General features: G+C 43.3%; 1 protein-coding gene across 1 annotated transcript; it reads left to right on the forward strand.

Moving 5' to 3' along the window:
* Window positions 1-12,011: 12,011 nt before the first annotated feature.
* On the forward strand, window positions 12,012-21,213 carry RDH12 (retinol dehydrogenase 12). Its single transcript, XM_036071186.2, has 7 exons — window positions 12,012-12,215; window positions 13,642-13,760; window positions 14,477-14,632; window positions 15,290-15,394; window positions 16,466-16,675; window positions 17,919-18,108; window positions 20,371-21,213. Exons 1-7 carry the CDS (start codon window positions 12,148-12,150, stop codon window positions 20,471-20,473), a joined length of 951 nt encoding a protein of 316 aa, XP_035927079.1. The 5' UTR covers window positions 12,012-12,147; the 3' UTR covers window positions 20,474-21,213.
* Window positions 21,214-21,969: the final 756 nt, after the last annotated feature.

Consider the following 21,969-nt stretch of genomic DNA (forward strand, 5'->3'; position numbering starts at 1 on the left):
TGGGTATTCACACCACAAGAGAGCTAGGTGAGGAGGAGGTACCGTGGGATGGTGGGGATCTGAATGTAGGAAGTTAGTGGGGGGGTTCCAGGTGTTGACAGACTGAGGGGCAGGGATGAGGTAGGGGAGGAGGTTCTTGGAGATGACGAGATCAAGGGACTGAGGGTCCAGGGCATTGCTGGCTCACTGAAGATAACGACGTCATACCTATAAACATTTGTGTTCAAGTCTGTGTAGATACATGTTTTCATTTATTTTGGAGATATACCTAGGGATAGAATTGCTAGATAACATGTTAACACTATGTTTACATGTTTAAGGAACTATGGGACCATTTTCTAAAGATGCTACTTCATTTTACATTCCTACCAACACCATACGGGTTTCCAATTTCTCTACATCCTTGTCAATACTTGTTATTGTCTATTGGTTTTAGTCATCCTGTAGGTGACAGTGGTGTCTCACTGTCATTTTGATTTACCTTTTCCTGATGACTAATGATGCTGAGCCCCTTTGAATGTATGTATTGGCCATTTTATTTTCGGAAACATTTTCACAGAGCTATGTCTATTCTGATCCTTTGCCCAGTTTTAATTGTGTTACTTACTGTTTTATTGTTGAGTAAAGCCAGGATTTTGGACCCAAGAAGTCTGGCCTTAAATGAGGGCTTAACTCTCATGCTCTCTTGTTTCTTGCTATGCATCATGGTTACAAAGTGGTACAAATTTTGTTTTATTACTATTTATGTAAGAAGTCAAATAAAAAGGCATTAAAAGCTGGAAAACATAGTTTCTCTCAGAGGTGATAACTGTCTTGTTTTGGGAAAATACCTTAATAGCATCTTTAGGAAGGGGAAGGATGCCTGAAGAGACAGTTTAATAAAGAAATAGCTAAACTGTCTTTATGAGAAGATACAGGAATTTGGGAGTTCAGGCGAACAGTCAAAAAGGATAGAAGATAAGACTCACCAAAGAGGAGAAGTAAGAAACCACTACATTTTACACTTTAAATATCTTGTCATTTGATTTCTTAATTATACCTCAATAAAGCTTAAAAAGAGAGAGAGAGTTAAGAAAAATGTCATGAACTAGAATTTACAGGTAAAAGTGACGAGTGAAAAAAGTTGTATCAGGGTGGCCAAAGGACTTTAAGTACAGGACTGTTTAAAGTTCTGTATTGTCCAACAGACACATAGATCAATGCAACAGAATAGAGAGCCCAGAAATGGATCCTCAACTCTATGGTCAACTAATCTTCCACAAAGCAGGAAAGAATGTCCAATGGAGAAAAGACAGTCTCTTCAACAAATGGTGTTGGGAAAATTGGACAGCCACATGCAGAAGAATGAAACTGGACCATTTCCTTACACCACACACAAAAATAGACTCAAAATGGTTGAGAGACCTAAATGTGAGATAGGAGTCCATCAAAATCCTAAAGGAGAACACAGGCAGCAACCTCTTCGACCTCAGCCGCAGCAACTTCTTCCTAGAAACATCGCCAAAGGCAAGGGAAGCAAGGGCAAAAATGAACTACTGGGACTTCATCAAGGTAAAAAGCTTTTGCACAGCAAAGGAAACAGTCAACAAAACCAAAAGACAACCGACAGAATGGGAAAAGATATTTGCAAATGACATATCAGATAAAGGGCTAGTATCCAAAAACTAGAAAGAACTTACCAAACTCAACACCCAAAGAACAAATGATCCAATCAAGAAATGGGCAGAAGACATGAACAGATATTTCTCCAAAGAAGACATCCAAATGGCCAACGGACACATGAGAAAGTGCTCAACATCACTCAGCATCAGGGAAATACAAATCAAAACCGCAATGAGATACCACCTCACACCAGTCAGAATGGCTAAAATTAACAAGTCAGAAAACAACAAATTTTGGCGAGGATGCAGAGCAAGGGGAACCCCCCTACACTGTTGGTGGGAATGCAAGCTGGTGCAGCCACTCTGGAAAACAGTATGGAGGTTCCTCAAAAAGTTGAAAATAGAGCTACCTTACAACCCAGCAATTGCACTACTGGGTATTTACCCCAAAGATACAAATGTAGTGATCCAAAGGGGTACGTGCACCCCACAATGCCCACAATAGCCAAACTATGGAAAAAGCCCAGATGTCCATCGACAGATGAATCGATAAAGAAGATGTGGTATATATATACGTGTGTGTGTGTGTGTGTGTGTGTGTGTGTATAATGGAATATTACACAGCCATCAAAAATTGAAATCTTGTCATTTGCAACGATGTGGATGGAACTGGCGGGTATTTTGCTAAGCAAAGTAAGTCAATCAGAGAAAGACAATTATCATATGATCTCACAGATATTTGGAATGTCAGAAACAAGGCAGAGGATCATAGGAGAAAAGAGGAAAAAATGAAACAAGATGAAACCAGAGAGGGAGACAAACCATAAGAGACTCTTAATCATAGGAAACAAACTGAGGGTTGCTGGAGGGGAGGGGGATGAAAGGATGGGGTAACTGGATGATGGACATTGGGGAGGGTATGTGTTGTAATGAGCACTGGGTAGTATGTAAGACTGATGAATCACAGGGGCCCCTGAGTGGCTCAGTTGTTAAACGTCTGCCTTCGGCTCAGGTCATGATCCCAGGGTCCTGGGATCAAGCCCTGCATCGGGCTCCCTGCTCCTCGGGAAGCCTACTCCTCCCTCCCCCACGCCCCCTGCTTGTGTTCCCTCTCTCGCTGTGTCTCTCTCTGTCAAATAAATAAATAAAATCTTTAAAAAAAAAAAGACTGATGAATCACAGACCTGTACCTCTGAAACTAATAATACATTATATGTTAACTAATTGAATTTAAATTTAAAAAAAGTTCTGTATTGTCATTTATGCTGCCAAATTGTAAACCCCCTCCTTCTTTCCAAACCTTTTTGGAATGTCTACTGCACACACAGTGGAAGCCCCCAGGAATTCACAGAAACCTTAGGGAGATTCTTGGTCTTCCCAATAGATACAGGAAAGGGGTCTAGATCAACTTTATGTAAAATCAAAAGATAGAATGATTAGGTTACATCTTTATCATTAAAATATAATGATCAAGGATTGTTAAAATAAATGTGGCAGAATAACTTTCTGAAACCTTCAACTTGTTTGGCTTTTCACTGCTCTGGAAAAGAAATCTCCCTTTGATTTTTAGGGGTGGGTGTAGGAGAGATTGCATCACAGTATGACTGCATTTCATGGTGCTAAGCACTGCAATCATGTGGGTAGGACATGAGTAATAAGGTTTGAAATGTATGTAGCCAGGGGCATCTGGGTCGCTCAACCTGTTAAGCATCTGACTCTTGATTTAGGCTCACTTCATGATCTCAGGGTCCTGGGATCGAGTCCCACATCAGGTTCTGTGCTTGTTGTGGAGTCTGTTTGAGATTCTTTCTCTCCCTCTCCTCTGACCCTCCCCCCGCTCCCTCTCTCTCTCTCTCAAATAAATAAATGATAAAATCCTAAAATAAAAAAGAAATGTATGGAGCTAGAAGCTAATCAGTAGAAAATTCTTCCAATCATCAGAAAAGGTAGGGCGCCTGGGTGGCTCAGTCAGTTAAGCATCTGCCTTTGCCTCAGGTCATGATCCCAGTGTCCTGGGATTAAGACCCTCGTCAGGCTCCCTGCTCAGCGCAGAGCCTGCTTCTCCCTCTCCCTCTGCCTGCTGGTCCCCCTGCTTGTGCTCCCTCTCTCTCAAATAAATAGATAAAATCTTAAAAAAAAAAAAAAGGTAAAAGTTTAAGTGCAATATTTGGTTCTTTCATCCATGCCTCATCAAAATGGAAATTATTCAACAATGCAGCATATGCAATTTTAAAATGTACCATTTCTTCTTTTTTTTATGTGAATACATGAAAAAATGATTGATCAGAATTCCTGTTTCTAGGGCAGCAATGCTACAGACCACAAGTGTATGTGACTGTGTATGAAATCAATCACACAATTTATGCAACTATCAATAATTAAAAGCACATTTGAGGAGAACCTCAATCTGAGCATGAGAAAACATCTGAAAACTCCAATTTAGAGACATTCTACAAAATAACTGACCAGTACTCTTCAAAGGCATCACTGTACATCACAACTGAATGCAGTGTGGGATCCTGAATTAGGTCCCAGACCAGAGATAGAATATTAATGAGAAAACTGGTGAAACTAGAATAAGGTCTGCCATTTAGTTAATGGCATTCTATCAACATGTTCCTGATTTTGATAATACTAGGGTTATTTAAGATGTTAACATTAGGGGAAGCTAAGTGACAGGTATGCAGGATCTTTCCATACTGTTTTTAAACTTTTCTGTAACATTTAAAAATAAAATATTTTTAAAACAACTTTGATAACCCATGATCAAGGAAAGGCTGATTTATCTTTTTATTCTCTCTATAGAAAATGATTTTATAAAATCATCATAGGAAGAGGCCATTCAAAGTATGCAGCCAAAAAATAAGAAAAAGGAAATTGAGTGTGTCAGCCAGTTAGTTAATAAAATTATAATGTCATTTTCTGGATTTCGTGGTATTTATGGCAATTGTCAGATTTTTAGAATTTGTAATGTGCTATTCAATTCTTTTCTTGCACTGACTTCTCCTGTTTTCACTCTTGTGCTTGATATTTATTCATAATATTATACTCTTTTTCTTTAAAAGAGTCCTCTAAGTAGAATAGACATCTAGATCCACTTCTGATGATGTCTTATTTCATAAGCCAGACCCATCCTTGAGAGAGAGCACGTGAGCGGGGTTGGGGGGCGGGGAATTCTTCGAGCAGACTCCCTGCTGAGCGTGGAGCCCATTGCAGGCTGATCAGTCTCACAACCCTGAAATCATGACCTGAGCCAAAACCAAAAGTCGGCTGCTTAACCGACTGAGCCACCCAGGCGCCCCCAAAATTTTCCCAAGATTGAACTGCAAAAAAAACCCTTAGCTTCTTTTCTGCTTTACATCCCGTTTCAGTCCCCAGAGCCCAGTTTGTTCTCTTCTTTCCTTCCTTCCTTCCTTCCTTCCTTCCTTCCTTCCTTCCTTCCTTCCTTCCTTCCTTTCTTTTAAGATTTTATTTATTTGGGCAATCCTCTCAGGTCCTCTCCCTCTTCGGGAGCTTTGTACTATCACTCAATAATAAACTTTACAAAAAAAAAAAAAGGATTTTATTTCTTTTCTTTTTTTTTAAGATTTTATTTATTTATTTGACAGAGAGAGACACAGCGAGAGAGGGAACACAAGCAGGGGGAGTGGGAGAGGGAGAAGCAGGCTCTCCGTGGAGCAGGGAGCCCGATGCGGGGCTCAATCCCAGGACCGTGGGATCATGACCTGAGCCGAAGGCAGAAGCTTTATGACTGAGCCACCCAGGCGCCCTGATTTTATTTATTTACTTGAGAGAGAGAGCAAGCAAGAGAGAGAGCACAAGCCGGTGGAGAGACAGAAGCAAACTCCCCGCTGAGCAGGGAGCCCAATCCGGGGCTTGAGCCCAACCTCGGGATCATGACCTGAGCCAAAGGCAGACGCTTAACCCACTGAGCCACCCAGGCGCCCCAGTTTGTCCTTTTTCTAAGTATCATTTGTAGGAGTGACTCACAATTCACTTCTGTTAGAACCAAAATCTTTACGGTACTCACAAAGCTGCAAAGAATTGAATTAGAATATTCTAGGATTTAATAACCAGAGAGAGATTACTGTAAATTTAGCTGCTTGGAGACCTTAGCTCTAGGTTCTGGGAAAACACAAAGACATAGGTCCTGTTTCTGTCTCTGAATGGGGGAAACAAGAATTTACCTAACTCAGCTTCAAATTAAACTATTACTGCTGCCTTAAGGGAGAGGTTAATACAGTGGGCGGGGGGCGCCTGGGTGGCTCAGTCAGTTAAGCGGCCACCTTCGGCTCAGGTCATGATCCCAGGGTCCTGGGATCGAGCCCCACATCAGGCTCCCTGCTCGGCGGGAAGCCTGCTTCTCCCTCTCCCACTCCCCCCCCCGCTTGTGTTCCCTCTCTTGCTGTGTCTCTCTCTCTGTCAAATAAATAAATAAAATATTAAAAAAAAAATACAGTGGGTGGGAGCCAGAGAAGGGAATGATGGATACGGTGGGTGAAACCCATAAAGAAGAAATGATACTTAAGTTGGACTTTAAAGAGGATCAAAGATTCCTTCAGCTGAAGAAAATTTCCATGATGTTAGAAAGTTAAAAAAAAAAAAAAGCAAAAGAGTAAATATGGTGATGTATTCCAACTTTGCATTCTGAAATGTTGTTTCTTGATTTTCCATGACAAATGGTGTGTGCGTGTTTCCAACATTTTAATGTGAAAACATGTTGAACATTCATAAAAGTTTAAATAATTTTATAGCAATCATCCATCTATCACCTAGATTCTACATTATGCTACATTTATCACATATATAAAACAAGCAGAATAAATGTTCTTCTCTCCATCTGCCAGTCCGTCTTCTTTCATTAATGCACTTCCATGTAAATTGCAGACATTGGGACACTTTCCCTTTAAAAACTTCAGATGCATATCATCAACTAGAGTTCAGTATTTGTCTATGGTTTTTTCTTTTCATGTAAAATGTACATACAGTGAAATGCACAAATCTCTGTGTACATTCCCTGAGTTTTGACAAATGCATTGATTCATGTAACCCAAACTCCTATTAAGATATAGATCGTTCATTCCCATCATGCTTGGAAAGTTCCTTCAGGAGAGGTGTTTTTGAAATTTATGTGTGTACAGATCCCAGCCACAGTAGACAAATGGAGTGATCAGAGATAGACAGAATTAAGCTGGGAAAAGAAAAAGTTTTTTTTTTTTGAAGATTTAATTTATTTATTTGAGAGAGAGAGAACGTGATCACAGAGGGAGAGGGAGAAGCAGACTTGCCGCCGAGCAGGGAGCCCAATGCGGGGCTTGATCCCAGGACCCCGGGATCGGTACCTGAGCTGAAGGCAGACGCTTAACTGACTGAGCCACCCGGGCGCCCAGAAAAAGTTTTGAAGGGCAGAAGAATTAGGAGATGGGTAGCACCCCTAGGCCCTGAGGAGTTGCTATTGACTGATCAGATTAGCAGGTTAGCTTGGTTAGACTCCAGCTGAGCCAAAGGTATGGGACACTAAGCAAAACATTACTGTGCTCGAATCCTATTCAATATACACATACTGAAGTTGTATCATTCTGTTATCCTGAAGGCCCATCCTGGAAGGCGGTGTTCTCAAAGGAGTGATTTTGCCCCCCGGGGGATAGTTGGCAACATCTGGAGACATTTCAGTTGTCACATGTCACTGGGTTCAGGCCACAGATGCTGCCAAACATCCTCCAATATACAGGACAACCTTAAGAGAAAGAATTATCTGGCCCAGAATGTCCATACTGCCTGCTGTAGGGAAGGGCATGTTAGCAGCAAACTCTTTTTCTTTTCTTTTCTCTTGTTTTCTTTTCTTTCCTTTCCTTTCCTTTTCTCTTTTCTTTTTTCTTTTTTCTCTTTTCTTTTTCCTTTATCTTCTTTTCTTTTTTCTTTCTTTCCTTTCTTTCTTTTTTCTTTTGAAAGATAGTGTGTTTATTTCAGCTTTTAAAATCAAGAGAAGGGAACAATCATTATTACTGAGTAAAATAAATACAAAAATGTGCTTCCTTTTTGGTGACGTTTGGGGTAGAGACATGGGAAAAGGCAGCAAGCTCCTCATGGCTGGAAATGGAAATATCTATGTGGTGTTGCATGAGCCCTTTCAGGAAAGTGGGGAATGGTTTGCAGTAGGAAGATTGGATTTGGAATCTTTTACTTGTCTAGCTTCTAGAATCTGTGACTTTAAGACTAGGGGAGGGGAGGGAAGGAAAGAAAGGTTTACAGTTCTTTCTCTTGCTCTAATTCATAAGAGGCTCCTTTCCAGAGCAATCAGGACAGGGATAACCAGGTGGCCAGTGCAGTATGATTCCGCTTAAATTCGGACCAAAGGTCAAATTATGGAGCAGCTTCCCAGCTTCATAGCATGCCCTAGAAGGTAATGGCATTACCTTCTGACCTGTGATTTACCAGTGGCAGGAAGAGGGTCTTTCTCAGTGGTGTTGTAACTGATGAGTACTTTTTCATCCCTGAATTTCAGATCTGTTCCCATACTAGTTCTCCTGGTGTTTTCATCCTCTTCTCTCTCTGATTTGTATCTATGTTTGTTTCACATTGAATGTCCCTAAAAACAAGCACTGCTCCATTGTCCTTCAGTGTGGATTACAATGATGAAGTAAGTCCTGCTAATGTGGCAACACATGTTTAAGAATGTCTCCATACTGGTTTGAGAAATAGCTTTGTTTTATGATGTTGCAATGATTAATGAAATTAAACCAGTAAGTTTGTTTCAAAGTGATCTGGATCTCTTTGTTCAAAACTTTAATTTAATTTTTAAGAAGCAATGGGTTATAGGTTCACAAGGTACAAAAGGATACACAAGGTACATTCAGTGAAAACCTTCCTCTTCCTGTCCCCCTGTCCTTTTAGAAGCAACCATCATTAGCCATTTCTTGTCATCTCTTCTGAGATAGTCTATTCAGATACAAACAAATATTGTCCATGTATTCCCTCCATTTTTTAAGCAAATGGTAGCATATTATATACACTGTTCTTCTCCCAGCTTTTTCACCTAACATGTCTCAAAGATTGTTCTATTATCAGTTGTGTTTTTTAAAAAGTAATTATTCCTTTTTTACAGCTGCATAGTATCTGTTGTGTATGTGGCTGTCTGCATTATTGTGGTTAGTTTGGTTTCTTAGCTTTTGCTGTTACACATTTTGCTGCAATGACAGTCTTACAAATAAGTGGACGTGGAATATCTGGGTCAACAGGTGTATGCTTTGCTTTATTAGATGTTATCACACTTCTCTCGGGAGAATGTAACAGTCAACTCTCCCACTAGCAGTCCATCACTATTTCTTCATGCTTTTGCCAATGGACTATGTGATAATCTTTTTGGTCTTTGCCAGTCTGTTAAGTGAAAAGGAGCTCCTCATGTAATTTTAATTTGTATCTCTCTTGTCATGAGTGAGGTTGGACAGCCACTTGTATTTCCTTTTCTTTAAACTGTTATTTCAAGGGCACCTGGGTGGCTCAGTTGTTAAGCATCTGTCTTCGGCTCAGGTCGTGATCCCCAGGGTCCTGGGATCAAGCCCCGCATCGGGCTCCCTGCTCTGCAGGGAGCCTGCTTCTCCCTCTCCCACTCCCCCTGCTTGTGTTCCCTCTCTTGCTGTGTCTCTCTCTGTCAAAAAAATAAATAAAATCTTTTTTAAAAACTGTTATTTCAATTGGGTTGTTTATTCTTTTTCTTAGTAATGTGTATGAGTTCTTTAAATACTAAATAAATTAGACTCTTGTCTGCAGTACGTGTTGTGATATCCTACCCCTCCCATCAGTTTCTCTTTCATGTTGCCTTGTGTATGGTAGTTTTTGTCATGAAGATTTTTTTCTTTCTTTCTTTCTTTTTTAAGATTTTATTTATTTATTTGACAGAGAGACACAGCGAGAGAGGGAACACAAGCAGAGGGAGTGGGAGAGGGAGAAGCAGGCTTCCCGCTGAGCAGGGAGCCCGATGCTGGGCTCGATCCCAGGACCCTGGGACCATGACCTGAGCCAAAGGCAGACGCTTAACGACTGAGCCACCCGGGTGCCCCGAAGATTTATTTCTTTTTTTGATTTCTGGGTTTCCTATCTTATTAGAAGGGTCTTACCACTCCCTTATTTTCAAATTTGTCCAGTGGCTGTTGTTAATACTTTAATGGTTCCATTTTTTATATTTTTATCTTTGATCTATTTGAAAGGTTGATGTAAAGAGTAAGGTAAGGGTCAAGTTTACTTTTTCCTGCTGGTTACCTAAGTAGCTTAATACTTTATTGAATAATCCGTCTCCCGCCTCCCCTAACCCACAGGGTCCGTTTTTTGGCTTTCCATTTTGTTCTGTTGACTTGTCTGACTATTCACCTGCTTGTATCACACTATTTTAAATTATTACAGCTTTGTAACATAGTTTAGCATTTGGTAGGACTAATCAATTGCTTGAGGGTGGCCTTTGGATTATAATATTTAATGTGTGTTTTTAGCAAACTATGTATTTCCATAATTCTAGATAAATTGAATATCATCTCCACAAACTAGGAGACGTTGGATTTGATTCAGTAGCACTGCAGAGCCGGAAGACCTCAGTACAAAATTATCCAGATGTGAGGTTATGAGATGCACTTTCCTTCGGGTGCTATGGCATTGCGTCTGTTTCTCGGCTGACCCTGGCCCTGATTTCACGGCAAGGAAGGACTCTAAGCATAAAACACCAACAGATCTTGTTTTCACACAAAATCTGTGAGGTGTTGCAGACCCAGGGTCACCAAGTATGGGGGAAGAGGACTCTGTCCAGTCAGCTGGACCATGCTGGCTCACTGGACATCAACTGCTAGGAGAGGGGCATGGGGGAGCACCAGTGGCAAGATCTCAGGGGCTCCTGGGACTCTGAGGGCTCTGCTGCTGGCATGGCTGCATTGAACTGGAGTCAGAGCAGGAGAAGTGGGAAGAGAGGAGACAGGCACCATGGGAGTCAAGAGAGATTCCTCCTGGGAATGATCTGATTATGCCTTGTTCTGTTCATCAGGCCCATGAGATTCCCAAGGGGCAGGAACTCTGTCTTCAGGATACTCGGCACAATGCCTGACACCAACAGGTGCTTAGAAAGTATATGTTGAATGGATGAATGAGGGAGGGAACACCTGCCTGCCACGGGGGCCTTCTTCATCACATGCATCTTCTTGGAGCCTCCTCGAGCTTCACAGGAAGGAGCAGAACTAGGGCACGACTCTTGGGGTCCTGTTCTGATTCTTGCCTGTCATCCCGTCCAGGAGAGGGATGTTGAGTGAGCAAGGGCTGTGAACCCTCCTCCCACCCTCTCACACATTTTTGGAGGGCTCTAATAGCTTTTTGTCTTGTGTTTTCGCTCATCTTTAATAGCATCCAACTGAGGGGCAGCTGGGTGGCTCAGTCGATTGCGTGCCCGACTCTTGATCTTAGTTCAGGTCTTGATCTCAGGGACATGAGTTCAAGCCCTGCACTGGGAGCCTACTTTAAAAAAAATAATAGCATCCAACTGAAATGTTACTCCCGTTCACTACCTCTTCCTTTTCTGCCCCAAACCCTTGAGTAAAGCAAGTGGCAGAGCAAAGGAGACAGGAATCAATACAATTAATCAAAACAGCCAACTCTTTCACTGTATTTCCTATATGCCAGTTTCTGTCTCAAATTTTCTATTTAATTAGTTTAATACTTAAAAAACAGGTAGGTATATATTTTTACCATACCCATTGCACAGTGAGGAAACTGAGTAACTTACACAGGGCCATGGAGCTTGTAAGTAGATTGGCTGGGATCTGAACCAGGAACTCCACTCTAGAACCCATGCACTGAAACTCTTTCCTTGGCATGTACACATGTGTGTTAACGTCACTGAAGGATAACATAAAACACAGAAGAGTGCACAAATCAAGTGTACGACGCAATGAATTTTCACACCTCTGTAACCAGTACCCACCGCAAAGAACAGAACATTTACCCCACAGGAGTTCCCAACATGCGCCCTCCCAGTCTCTACACCTTTCCCACCAAGGGAAACCACCCTCCTGACTTCTCTTACCATTCTCCTGGGGGGTTCTGCCTTCTCTTTCTTTCTATTTTAATCACACTTGTATTCCAAGTGTCATTGGGTCTGTTGCTAAAGTTAAAAATATTCTGTCTTGCAGGAGTAGGGGTGGGGGATGTTGGGAGAACACATTCCACAGATAAGAGAAATAATTGAGGGTGGAGAGTTAGCAGGTAGTTGCTCTATTTTTCCCTCATTCCCTTTGCCAGTAAGTGTGACGTTCTGCCCCTTCTACTGGCCTCTTCCCCGAGGACTACAACTCCCAGCAGGCTGTGCTCTGACAGCTCTCGGATTTAAATAGGATTCTGGGCCAAGCTTAGATAGAGTCAGGCTGCTGCCGAGCACCCTGGAGTGAGAGGAGCTGGAGGAGGGAGAGGCAGCGCCAAGCAGCCAGGAGTTGGAGTCAGACCAGGAGCTTGAACCAGACTTGGAGTCCAAGTTGCTTTTGCTAAAGCAGCAGCAACTAAAGAAGTTGAAAAGATGCTGGTTATTTTGGGACTGCTCACCTTCCTCCTTTCTTTCCTGTACTTCAGAGCTCCATCCATCAGGTTTGTCTTATTTCAGTAACTCATGGAATATTTTTGCAAAGCCCTGGATTGGGAGACACAGAGCTTGTAAATCGATGAGTTCTCAGCTGCTGAAAGAAGAGAAAGGGATGGAGGCTGAGGGAGGGAAGGTCAGGCAGAAAAAGCAGGAAGGAGGTCGTCAGGAATATCCTGGTGGGAAAATGGGAAGGAAGCACCTAGGGCTGGGAGAGAAGGGGCTCTTTTGAATGTGATGCTGTGGACAGCTGACCCTATGAAGTCGCTTTACAGACAACCGAGGTGGGAGTGCTTGCTCTTTCACTCTATTCCCTTGGGTTTCTCTGAAGGTCCCTAGGTCCTTTCTTCACTGCCCCTGATCAAGGTAGCCCTGCTGGGTTATTATGGGAGGTCATTGCTGAGGGACTCATTGCTAAGTACCAGGCATTTTGCAAAGGAAACAAACTCTCTTACCTTTGAGACTCCCTCAACTAATGATTCAGGATGGGTCTTCTGCTGTGGGATGTCTGAAGGTGTCACAGAAATGTGTGTTCTGAGTGAAAAATTTGAAAATTGCTGACAATAAAGAAGATTAAATGGACATATCAGGAACAGAGTGTTGCTCTAGGTCCTGGCATAGAAACCTGGGTTTAAGTTCCAAGTTTGCCACTACTAGCAAGTGACTTGAACTTCTTTGACCCTCAGTCTTCTCCACTATAAAATGGGGCTAATGATGGAGTGGCAAGAGGATTGAAATAAGTTATCTACAGAAAGTGCCTAGCCTAGTGCCGGGCAGTCAGATGATGCTCAGGAAATGTTAGTTCTGCCCTGTTCCCATCCTCTTTTTTGGAAGTCGTCAAATCAACTTTATGTGAGAGGATGCTCTCTGCACAGACATCTGAACAAGGTAAGTTTCTTTCTGGGTGCTGTGGCTAGAATGGAATCTCTAGTAGGACAGCAGAAAACCTCTGAAGATGTCGGCTCTCTAAAACTGGAGAGGAAGCCCAAGACCGTATTTGTAGCGCTGTTAATCAGTTACTCACTGTTGACGCTTATTGAAGACCTAGAGCTCAGGACCACTGATTCCACTAATGCTCATCATCCACATGTTTTAAATGCAGGTTAGAGGAGGAAGCTGACCTCTGGGAACCTCTAGATGAGGGCTAGGCATCTGTGTTATCTAACAAGGGAGGTCTCCATTGGCCCTGGCTCAAGAGCACTTATTCAGCTCGTCCAAATGATCATTTGTAGTTTCTGGACACATGACCTTCCAACCTGAGCTGATGAGCAGGATGCCCAGTGGGAAAACAGTGTCCCCTGAAGATTAGCTTCTTTGGGTCTCCTGATGACAACTTAAAGAAATTTCTCTTTGAGGCTGGATGGATTTTCTGTTGCTCTCAGTCTGGAATTGGGAAGGATGGTGCATGAATGCTTTTGTTTCCCTTGCCTGTAGGAAGTTCTTTGCTGGTGGGGTTTGTAGATCAAACGTGCAGCTTCCCGGGAAGGTAGTGGTGATCACCGGCGCCAACACGGGCATCGGCAAGGAGACAGCCAGAGAGCTGGCTCGCAGAGGCAAGTCGTTCCCCTTCCATGTTCATAGGACAGTGCGTCCTGCCTTTCTCATTGGGACTTCTTTTTTTTTTTTTTTTTTTAAAGATTTTATTTATTTATTTGACAGAGAGAGAGACAGCGAGAGCAGGACCACAAGCAGGGGGAGTGGGAGAGGGAGAAGCAGGCCTCCTGCCGAGCAGGGAGCCTGATGCGGGGCTCGATCCCAGGACCCTGGGATCATGACCTGAGCCGAAGGCAGACGCTTAACGACTGAGCCACCCAGGCGCCCTCTCATTGGGACTTCTGTCCACATTTCCATCTCTTTCCTCCTGGGCTTGGAGGTTCTGGTCAGGAATTCAAGGAACCTGGAATTCAAGTCCAGCTCTGACACCAACTTACTCGGTACCCTTAAACAAACTTCCCCCCCTTCTCTTTCCCTAGTGTATAAAGGGAAATAATGACGTCCATGTATAATATTGGTCAAATCAGTTATGCTAAAAGGAGGTACCAAGCCATTAAATACCAGCGTGTAAAAACCAGGATTCCCAGGCTTGGGTTAAGCTGACAGCAAAGGGACTGAGCAGTTCTACTTTTGAGAATGCTGAGGCGGTGAACTAGCCCCTCACCGTATATGAATGGCTGGGCTGGGAGAATGCTCTGTCCCCTAGTCACAAGCTTACATCCTCTTTTTCAGCCTAGGGTCTGAACATATTATTCTCTCTTTGTTTTGGCCCCAGGAGCCCGAGTATACATTGCCTGCCGAGATGTACTGAAGGGGGAGTCTGCAGCCAGTGAAATCCGAGCTGATACAAAGAATTCCCAGGTGCTGGTGCGGAAACTGGACCTATCTGATACCAAATCCATCCGAGGCTTTGCTGAGGGCTTTCTGGCAGGTAAGGCCCCTGTGAGTAGACAGAAAAGCAGGAAGCTGGGTGTGGGAGTGGCTGCTCCACCCTGCGCCACCTGGGACCCTTACATCAGAGCCACCATGAATCCCCCTGGACAGGTTCTGCCACTTGAACCATCAGGGCAAGGAACTGGCAGTGGACAAGCTGGGCAGGATCCTTATCATCCTTTTCCTCAACAATGGGAAAGTCGGGCTCTCTGTCTGGGCTTGCAGCTTGGCATCAAGGTGTGGCCCTGATGTCACTCTCTTCTCTAATCCTGAGAATCAACCTTCTGTGGCCACAGGCACTAGCTGTTGCCAGAATTCTTCTGTATTTTGGAAAATGACTAGCTTCCACCAAGGCCTATGAAATTAATGAAGGACAGGGACCATGTCTGTCTTGTTTTATGACTATATGTCCAGTGCATAGCCTAGTGGGCCTGGCCCAGAGTCAGTACTCAGTATACATTTGCTGAATGAATGAATGAATGATGAATGAGTGGTGTCCAGGAAGATATCAGTAGCTAAATTTAGAAACCCAATGACAGTGTTTATTAAATATCACTGAGATAGATCCGAGGGCAAGGAGAAAATACTCAGGATTGCAACAGGCAGCTAGTAGGCTCTGTGCTAACTACAGGGTCTCCTTGGTTTTGCTCTACAGAGGAAAAGCAGCTCCATATTCTGATCAACAATGCAGGGGTGATGATGTGTCCATATTCTAAGACAGCTGATGGCTTTGAAACCCACTTGGGAGTCAATCACCTAGGTAAGTTTTTTTTTTTTTTTTTTTAAGATTCATTTATTTATTTTAGAGAGAGAAGTAGAAAGAATAAGTTGGGGGGGAGGGTCAGAGAGAGAGAGAGAGAGAATCTCCAGCAGACTCCCAACTGAGCACAGAGCCTGACACAGGGCTTGATCTCAGGACCCCAAGATCATGACCTGAGCCCAAATCATGAATTGGCTGCTTAACTGAATGAGCCACCCAGGTGCCCAGGTAAGTATTTTCAAGTGACTGAAAAACAAGACAAACCCCATCTTGTTTTCTATATGGAGATGACCCTATACGAGTACTGAGAATCTCTAGTGGTCTTCACAGACCCCAGGATTCAAATAGACTGGACATATTGGTTTTTTGCTATTTTTCCACTGACCAGTACAGAAAAGTGAGATCCTCCTACCTGTACCATTGACAAACCCCAAAACTTGAGAGATACCAAGAAGAATGTCATTCTCAGATGGGGCTGTGGTAGTGCAAGGCTTGCCAAGCAGGGTCAGGCATGGTGGGTGCAGGAGTCTGTGTTTGGCTGGAGAGGGTCACATCTATAACTGAGGGCCAAGCAAGTCAAGGGTTGGACCATGGAAGAGGCAGACCTTGAAGACCTAAGGTATGAATGAGGCTGGGGTTCAGAATTCAAGGTGATGGCTCTAGTGAGGAGATCATGGAACATGTTCTCTGGTCTTAGGCAAATTATTTTCCCTGACTATTCCATCCTTCCTTCCGTACATGAATGTACCTGGACCCTCAGTTGTGTGATCATGGCCAAAGGGTGGCCAGAAGCCAGCAGGCGGCATTTCTTCTGACTGGGACAGGGCAGAGGGACAAATAAATACAGATTAGGTCTGTATTGCCTTATCTGTAGTTTAGCTCTGGGCCTAGCTAGTGTAGGAATACACTAGCTCACACTGAATGATCATTTGCATTGAGTTATCACAGCACCAAAATTTGTTCATACCCAGAAGATAGTGAGCTATTACTGAAGTCCTGTCATCAGCTTCCACCCCCTGAGCCTGGGCTACCATGCCACTCTTCAGTCTCCCTTGCTGGCTTTCCTTGCAGGTCACTTTCTTCTCACCCACTTGCTCCTGGAGCGGCTGAAGGAGTCCACCCCTTCACGGGTGGTAAACCTGTCATCAGTGCTTCACCATGCTGGCAAGATTCGCTTCCATGACCTCCAGGGTGAGAAGCGCTACAGCCGAGGTTTGGCTTATTGCCACAGCAAGCTGGCCAATGTGCTTTTTACACGTGAGCTGGCCAAGAGGCTCCAAGGTAAGACTGGAGAAAGGGCCATGGCTAAGATAGCAAAAGCAAGGTCTTCTGTTTAGATTAGAGATTCACAGAAACTTCTGAAGTCAAGATGTCAAACATGCACCTTTCAGTGGTAGCTTTATACACTAAGGAGAATGAGGTTATAAACAGACTAAAAATAATTCTTGTCCTTGTGAAGCTTAAACTGGAACAAGGGTTAGGAATCTATAAAATCTGGAGACCATTTGCCACCGGGAATCAGTCAGAGTCTGGGAACAATGGTATTTACTATCAGAATGCAGAAGATAGTTGAGTAGGGTAATTGTTAGAAGAAATAATAATAATAATAATTGAGAGTTTTGTATGTGCCATATTATTATACACGTCTAAACTCATTTAATACAACATTCCTATGAGGTAGGTTTCCCCCACTCTACAAATGAAGAGATAGCTATATCTCATCACAGATATATTAAGAAACTTGACCAAGCAAATTTCCTAGCTGAGCCAGGATTCAAATGCAGATAGTCTAGCTCTGGAGTCTATGCTCTTTACTCTTCATCAGAGTTCAGACCTTAGTCCTGCAGCCTGTTAAGGTACGACTGGGCAATTTACATAGCCTGTCTGTGATGAAAGCTCAGTTTCCGCAACTATAAATGGACACCTTCCAAGCCTCTTTGAGAACTAAATAAGATAATGGCCGTGAAGCCCGTAGCACAGCCCCTGGTCATAATAAGTACTAAAGATAGTACAGGCACCAGGGGGTGTCTTGGGGTCCTGTTAACATCCATTATCTCCATCAACACCCCTCAATCTATACCCCATAAAATGCACTTGCCCAGCAATTGCAGCTCAAAACAAGGTCCTAGCCTCCTGCCTTCTAACTAGTTGCTTCCCCTAAGCCCCTTCTATAGAAATTTTAAGGATACCACTGTTAATAATTGATACTCCTCCTCCTCCTCCTACTACTACCTGTGTTTTTTTCTACTATTAATACTTAAGCCACAGAGTAAAGGTGACATTGAAATAAAAGGACCTTCAAGCAAGCACTCCTTGTGGGTCACAGAAGGCTGAGAAGGCAATAGATCTTTCTGGGAGAGATCAATTAATTCCTATCAGATTCTACCTGGCTAGGAGAGGCACCTTCTGAACCTGGCGTTTCGTTCTCTGAGTCCCTTCCCACTTGTGCATTTTGCTGCAGGAGATGAGCTGTTTCTTTGGGCTCAGATGTGCCCCCGAACTAACTATGCTTCCTTTGCCCTAGGCACGGGGGTCACCACCTACGCTGTGCACCCAGGTGTCGTCAGCTCTGAGCTAGTCCGACACTCCTTCCTGCTGTGCCTGCTCTGGAGGATCTTCTCCCCCTTCGTCAAGTCGGCACGGGAGGGGGCGCAGACCAGCCTGCACTGCGCCCTGGCTGAGGGCCTGGAGCCGCTGAGTGGCAAGTACTTCAGGTACGTGGAGGCGGTCCTGGTTTTCTCCATCACCTGGGTATGTGGTGAGGCACAGGGCTCCCTGGGCGCTGCACCCGACCCTAGTGGCCAAGTTTGTGCCTGATCATGGAATCCAGGTTTGGGTTGGGCCTGCAAACCAAGTGCTGTTACTTTTCCAAGGGAGCTCGCATCAGAAAGTTTTGTTTTATACCTGTGTACCACATTTCCAGGTAAGCTTTGTAGATTTCTGAGAGCTTCTAGAAAGGACTGTCCCTATTGGTTATGCCTTGGAAAGAACATTAACAGGCCCTCTGGATCCTTTTCTCTCCTTGAAGCTTTTGACCGCCTTCTTTCATGAATTCTTTAATACCACTTAGCACAAAGCACTGGGGCAAGGTCACCTCTCTCCTTGGGTGAACTCTCTCCCAGTAATGCCAAGACTGGCATCATCAGTTGGAATGCAGAAATAGACATTTCACTGTTGAATCTCGCCACAGACTCAACGGGCAATCAGAGGTTGGGAATAAAAGGAAGCCCAAGATTAAATCTCCTTCCCATTCCATGACTTGATCCATCCCAATCTGCTATTCTGTCCCATTTGTTCAAGGCTGTTCATTGGCACACCATTTATTTATTTATTTAAGATTTTTATTTATTTTGGGGCACTGGGTGGCTCAGTCAGTTAAGCGTCTGCCTTCGTCGGCTCAGGTCATGATCCCAGGGTCTTGGGATCGAGCCCCGCATTGGGCTCTGTGCTCAGCGGGAAGCCTGCTTCTCCCTCTCCCACTCCCTCTGCTTGTGTTCCCTCTCTCGGTGTGTCTCTCTCTCTGTCAAATAAATAAATAAAATCTTTAAAAAAATAAATAAAATATACTTTTAAAAATTTTACTAGAAAATTTAAAATTACACATGTGGGTCACATCATATTTCTCTAAGACAATGCTACCCTGATATCTAGGTGTTTAACATCACAGCTCTAAGTATGTGATAAAATATTATACAGTCGCTAAAACATTTCCAAATAATATTCAATTAATCAGAAAATGTCGGTGATATAATATTGTGAGAAAAAACTGCAATACAGAACTATGTAAGTATTCATTGTAAATACATAGAAGACAGTCTGGAAGGATACACAATAAACTGTAAGTAGTAGTTACTTCCAGGGAGTTTGAGAGTCAGGGGAGTGTGAAGGAGGATTTTAACCTTTTATTCCAGGTATTTCCTTATTAAAAAAATTTTTTTAAAGGTCACATATTTCTTATAACTTGATAATTGAAATATACATTTTTAAAAAAGATTTTATTTATTTATTGTCAGAGAGAGAGCACAAGTGGCAGGCAGAGGGAGAAGCAGGCTCCACTGAGCAAGGAGCCCGATGTGGGACTCAATCCCAGGACCCTGGCATCATGACCTGAACTGAAGGCAGATGCTTAACCAACTGAGCCACTCAGGTGTCCCTAAAATATACATTTTTAACAAGAGAAACATATCCTCCCTCAATACTAGATACAATATGATCCTAGTTTTGTGTAGACGGAAGAGAGAAAGTCTATATTCATGCACAAAGCAAACAAGAGTATAAGAAAAAGTAAATAGGCTTTTCTTCCTTGTCAGCACTGTATTTTCCAAGTGTTGTACAGAACTTTTATAATTAAAAAAAAAAACTATTTAAAGAAAAACATCATGAGCGCTATGTTCTGCCCCCACCTCCTCCTCCATCTAGCCCCTTCCCCATCCCCTGCTCCCCCCAAAACAAAAGAGAACAGGGTGCTTAGGCTGGGGTTCATCAGGCACAGGTGGATCTACGGATAGAATTCAAGGGGTCTGTGAAGTTGGATGGGAAGATAATTGGGTCTTCAATTTCACTAACCTCCCCCTGAAATTTGACATTTCCTTTGATGACAAACGTAGACCGTAAACTGCAGGAGTCACAGTGCTACCTGTGCCTTTGTCACCAATAAAACGAAATATTTTCGCATCACATGGCATTTGGTGCAGATGTCTCACGGTGTCACTTCTGCTCACCCCTACTTCAAAGGCTGGTGGCTATCAGACGCAACGCAAGCTCTTGTTATAGAATACATTAACAAAGAAGCCTCCTTATTACTCTATCACGCACCTGTTTTTAAAATACTTTAAAACTACATTTCAGTTCACTTAGTTCCTTTTCATCTGATGTATCTTACACATTTAGAAATATATCCTAAGAAAGAGGCCATAAACTTTTCCAGACTGTCGTTTTCCACTCCTGGATGTTCATTCTCTTTCACTGCCCTCCAGTGACTGCAAGAAGGCCTGGGTGTCTCCAAAGGCTCGAGATAACGAAACGGCGGAGCGCTTGTGGAATGTCAGCTGTGAACTTCTAGGAATCCAGTGGGAGTAGAGCTGGTGGAGGAGCCACAGCTTTATCAGGCCTAGTGCATGCCTTAATGAAAGGGGACCAAGGAGAAGGCCACCTCGGAAGGACCATCCTCCTGGTTGGCTGCTCTTGAGAATCCTGCCCTGCTCCGATTCTCCCGACTCTTCTAGAAACCTTTGCGCACCCAACGCTCTTGTGAGGCTGGCTCATGGTGAACAAGATGTTCACACACCTACGGAGCCTTCTTCTCCAAGACTTGCAGAGTCAGCTGCCCTCTTTGGGCAGGAAGATTGGCCAGATGCCAGGCTGGGCACAGGGATGGCAGAAGAGTGTGGGAAATTAAGTCAGTTTCCTCACCATTACCAGAAACACCAGCCAGCATGCTCAGTTGATGTGACAGGAGCGTCAGAGTGACATACTGTATTTCCCGGGGCTATAGACCCAAACTCTGGGCTCCTTTTAATTTGAGATACTAGTCACAACTCTAGAGGTTACACCAACTCAGGAAAATCTTGGCTTATTCTTGGCCGACTTTGGTTTCTTTCTCTGAGCATCCTGGAGCCACTGCATGAAGCTGGACCTTCCCATGTTCTCTTTCCGGTTCTTTTTAAGAGTTGAAAAACATTTTTTTCTAGATTTATTGAGATATAATTGACATAATATTGAGTAAGTTTGGGCCTTCTCATTTTCAATCACGTAGATGGTTTCTTTCTACAAAGTTCTCTTTACCTAAAATTTTAGAGAAAATAAAAACTGTGCATTCATCTTGTTGCCTTATTTATTTTGTCAGGGTAGCCAGGGAGAAATGGAACAAAGTGGGGAAGCCAGCCTTCTAGTTTAATGAGTAGTAGCTCACCCGACCCACCCACCCATAACCTTCTTATAATATTGCATCTGGGTGCAAAATAAGGTGGTTTAGTTGGATATTTATTCTAGTTTCTTCCAGCTCTCCCATTTTATCATCAAAGATATCACCGGAGGGACTTAAATCACACAGATGCTGATCTCCGCTACAGATTAAGGCCAGAGGTAATATAGAACTTCATTTAATTTGATACATAGATGCGCAAAGACCAGCCCTGATAAATCCTCGACCTAAAATCACAGCTCTTCTCTCTCCTGGCCTCCCTTGTTCTCCTATGCTGTGTCTCTATCACCTGCTTCTTGCCTCAAGTGCTAAAGTTCACCAAGAAGAGGCAGGTGCAGATGTGCCTGATCTTTCAGCTGACTGACACAAAAAGTCATGTTATTGGTTCTAGTTCTAAAGCATCCAAAGGGCCTCTGGTGACAAAAATGCCCTTTCCTTCCATAGCAAGGAGACTTAAAAAAAACAAAACACCAAACAACCTTTTTATTACATAGATTTTCAAATAGATAAAAGCATAACAAGTAGTATCATGAATCCCCAGGTACCTACCCATCATCCAGCTTCAACATGGTTAACGTTTTGTCAACTTCCCCCGTAACGTTTTTTTCTGGGGGTGAGGTGGGATATTCTCAAGCACATTCCAGACATTGTA

This window comes from Halichoerus grypus, chromosome 8, assembly GCF_964656455.1.
Source record: "Halichoerus grypus chromosome 8, mHalGry1.hap1.1, whole genome shotgun sequence".
In the NCBI taxonomy this organism is placed as follows: domain Eukaryota; kingdom Metazoa; phylum Chordata; class Mammalia; order Carnivora; family Phocidae; genus Halichoerus; species Halichoerus grypus.

Coding starts and splice junctions, on each gene's coding strand:
- RDH12 (XM_036071186.2), top strand. CDS start 12,148: ATGCTGGTTATTTTGGGACTGCTCACCTTCCTCCTTTCTTTCCTGTAC. Junction 14,633..15,289: donor TGCTGAGGGCTTTCTGGCAG/GTAAGGCCCCTG, acceptor TTTGCTCTACAG/AGGAAAAGCAGCTCCATATT. Junction 18,109..20,370: donor CTGAGTGGCAAGTACTTCAG/GTACGTGGAGGC, acceptor ACTGCCCTCCAG/TGACTGCAAGAAGGCCTGGG.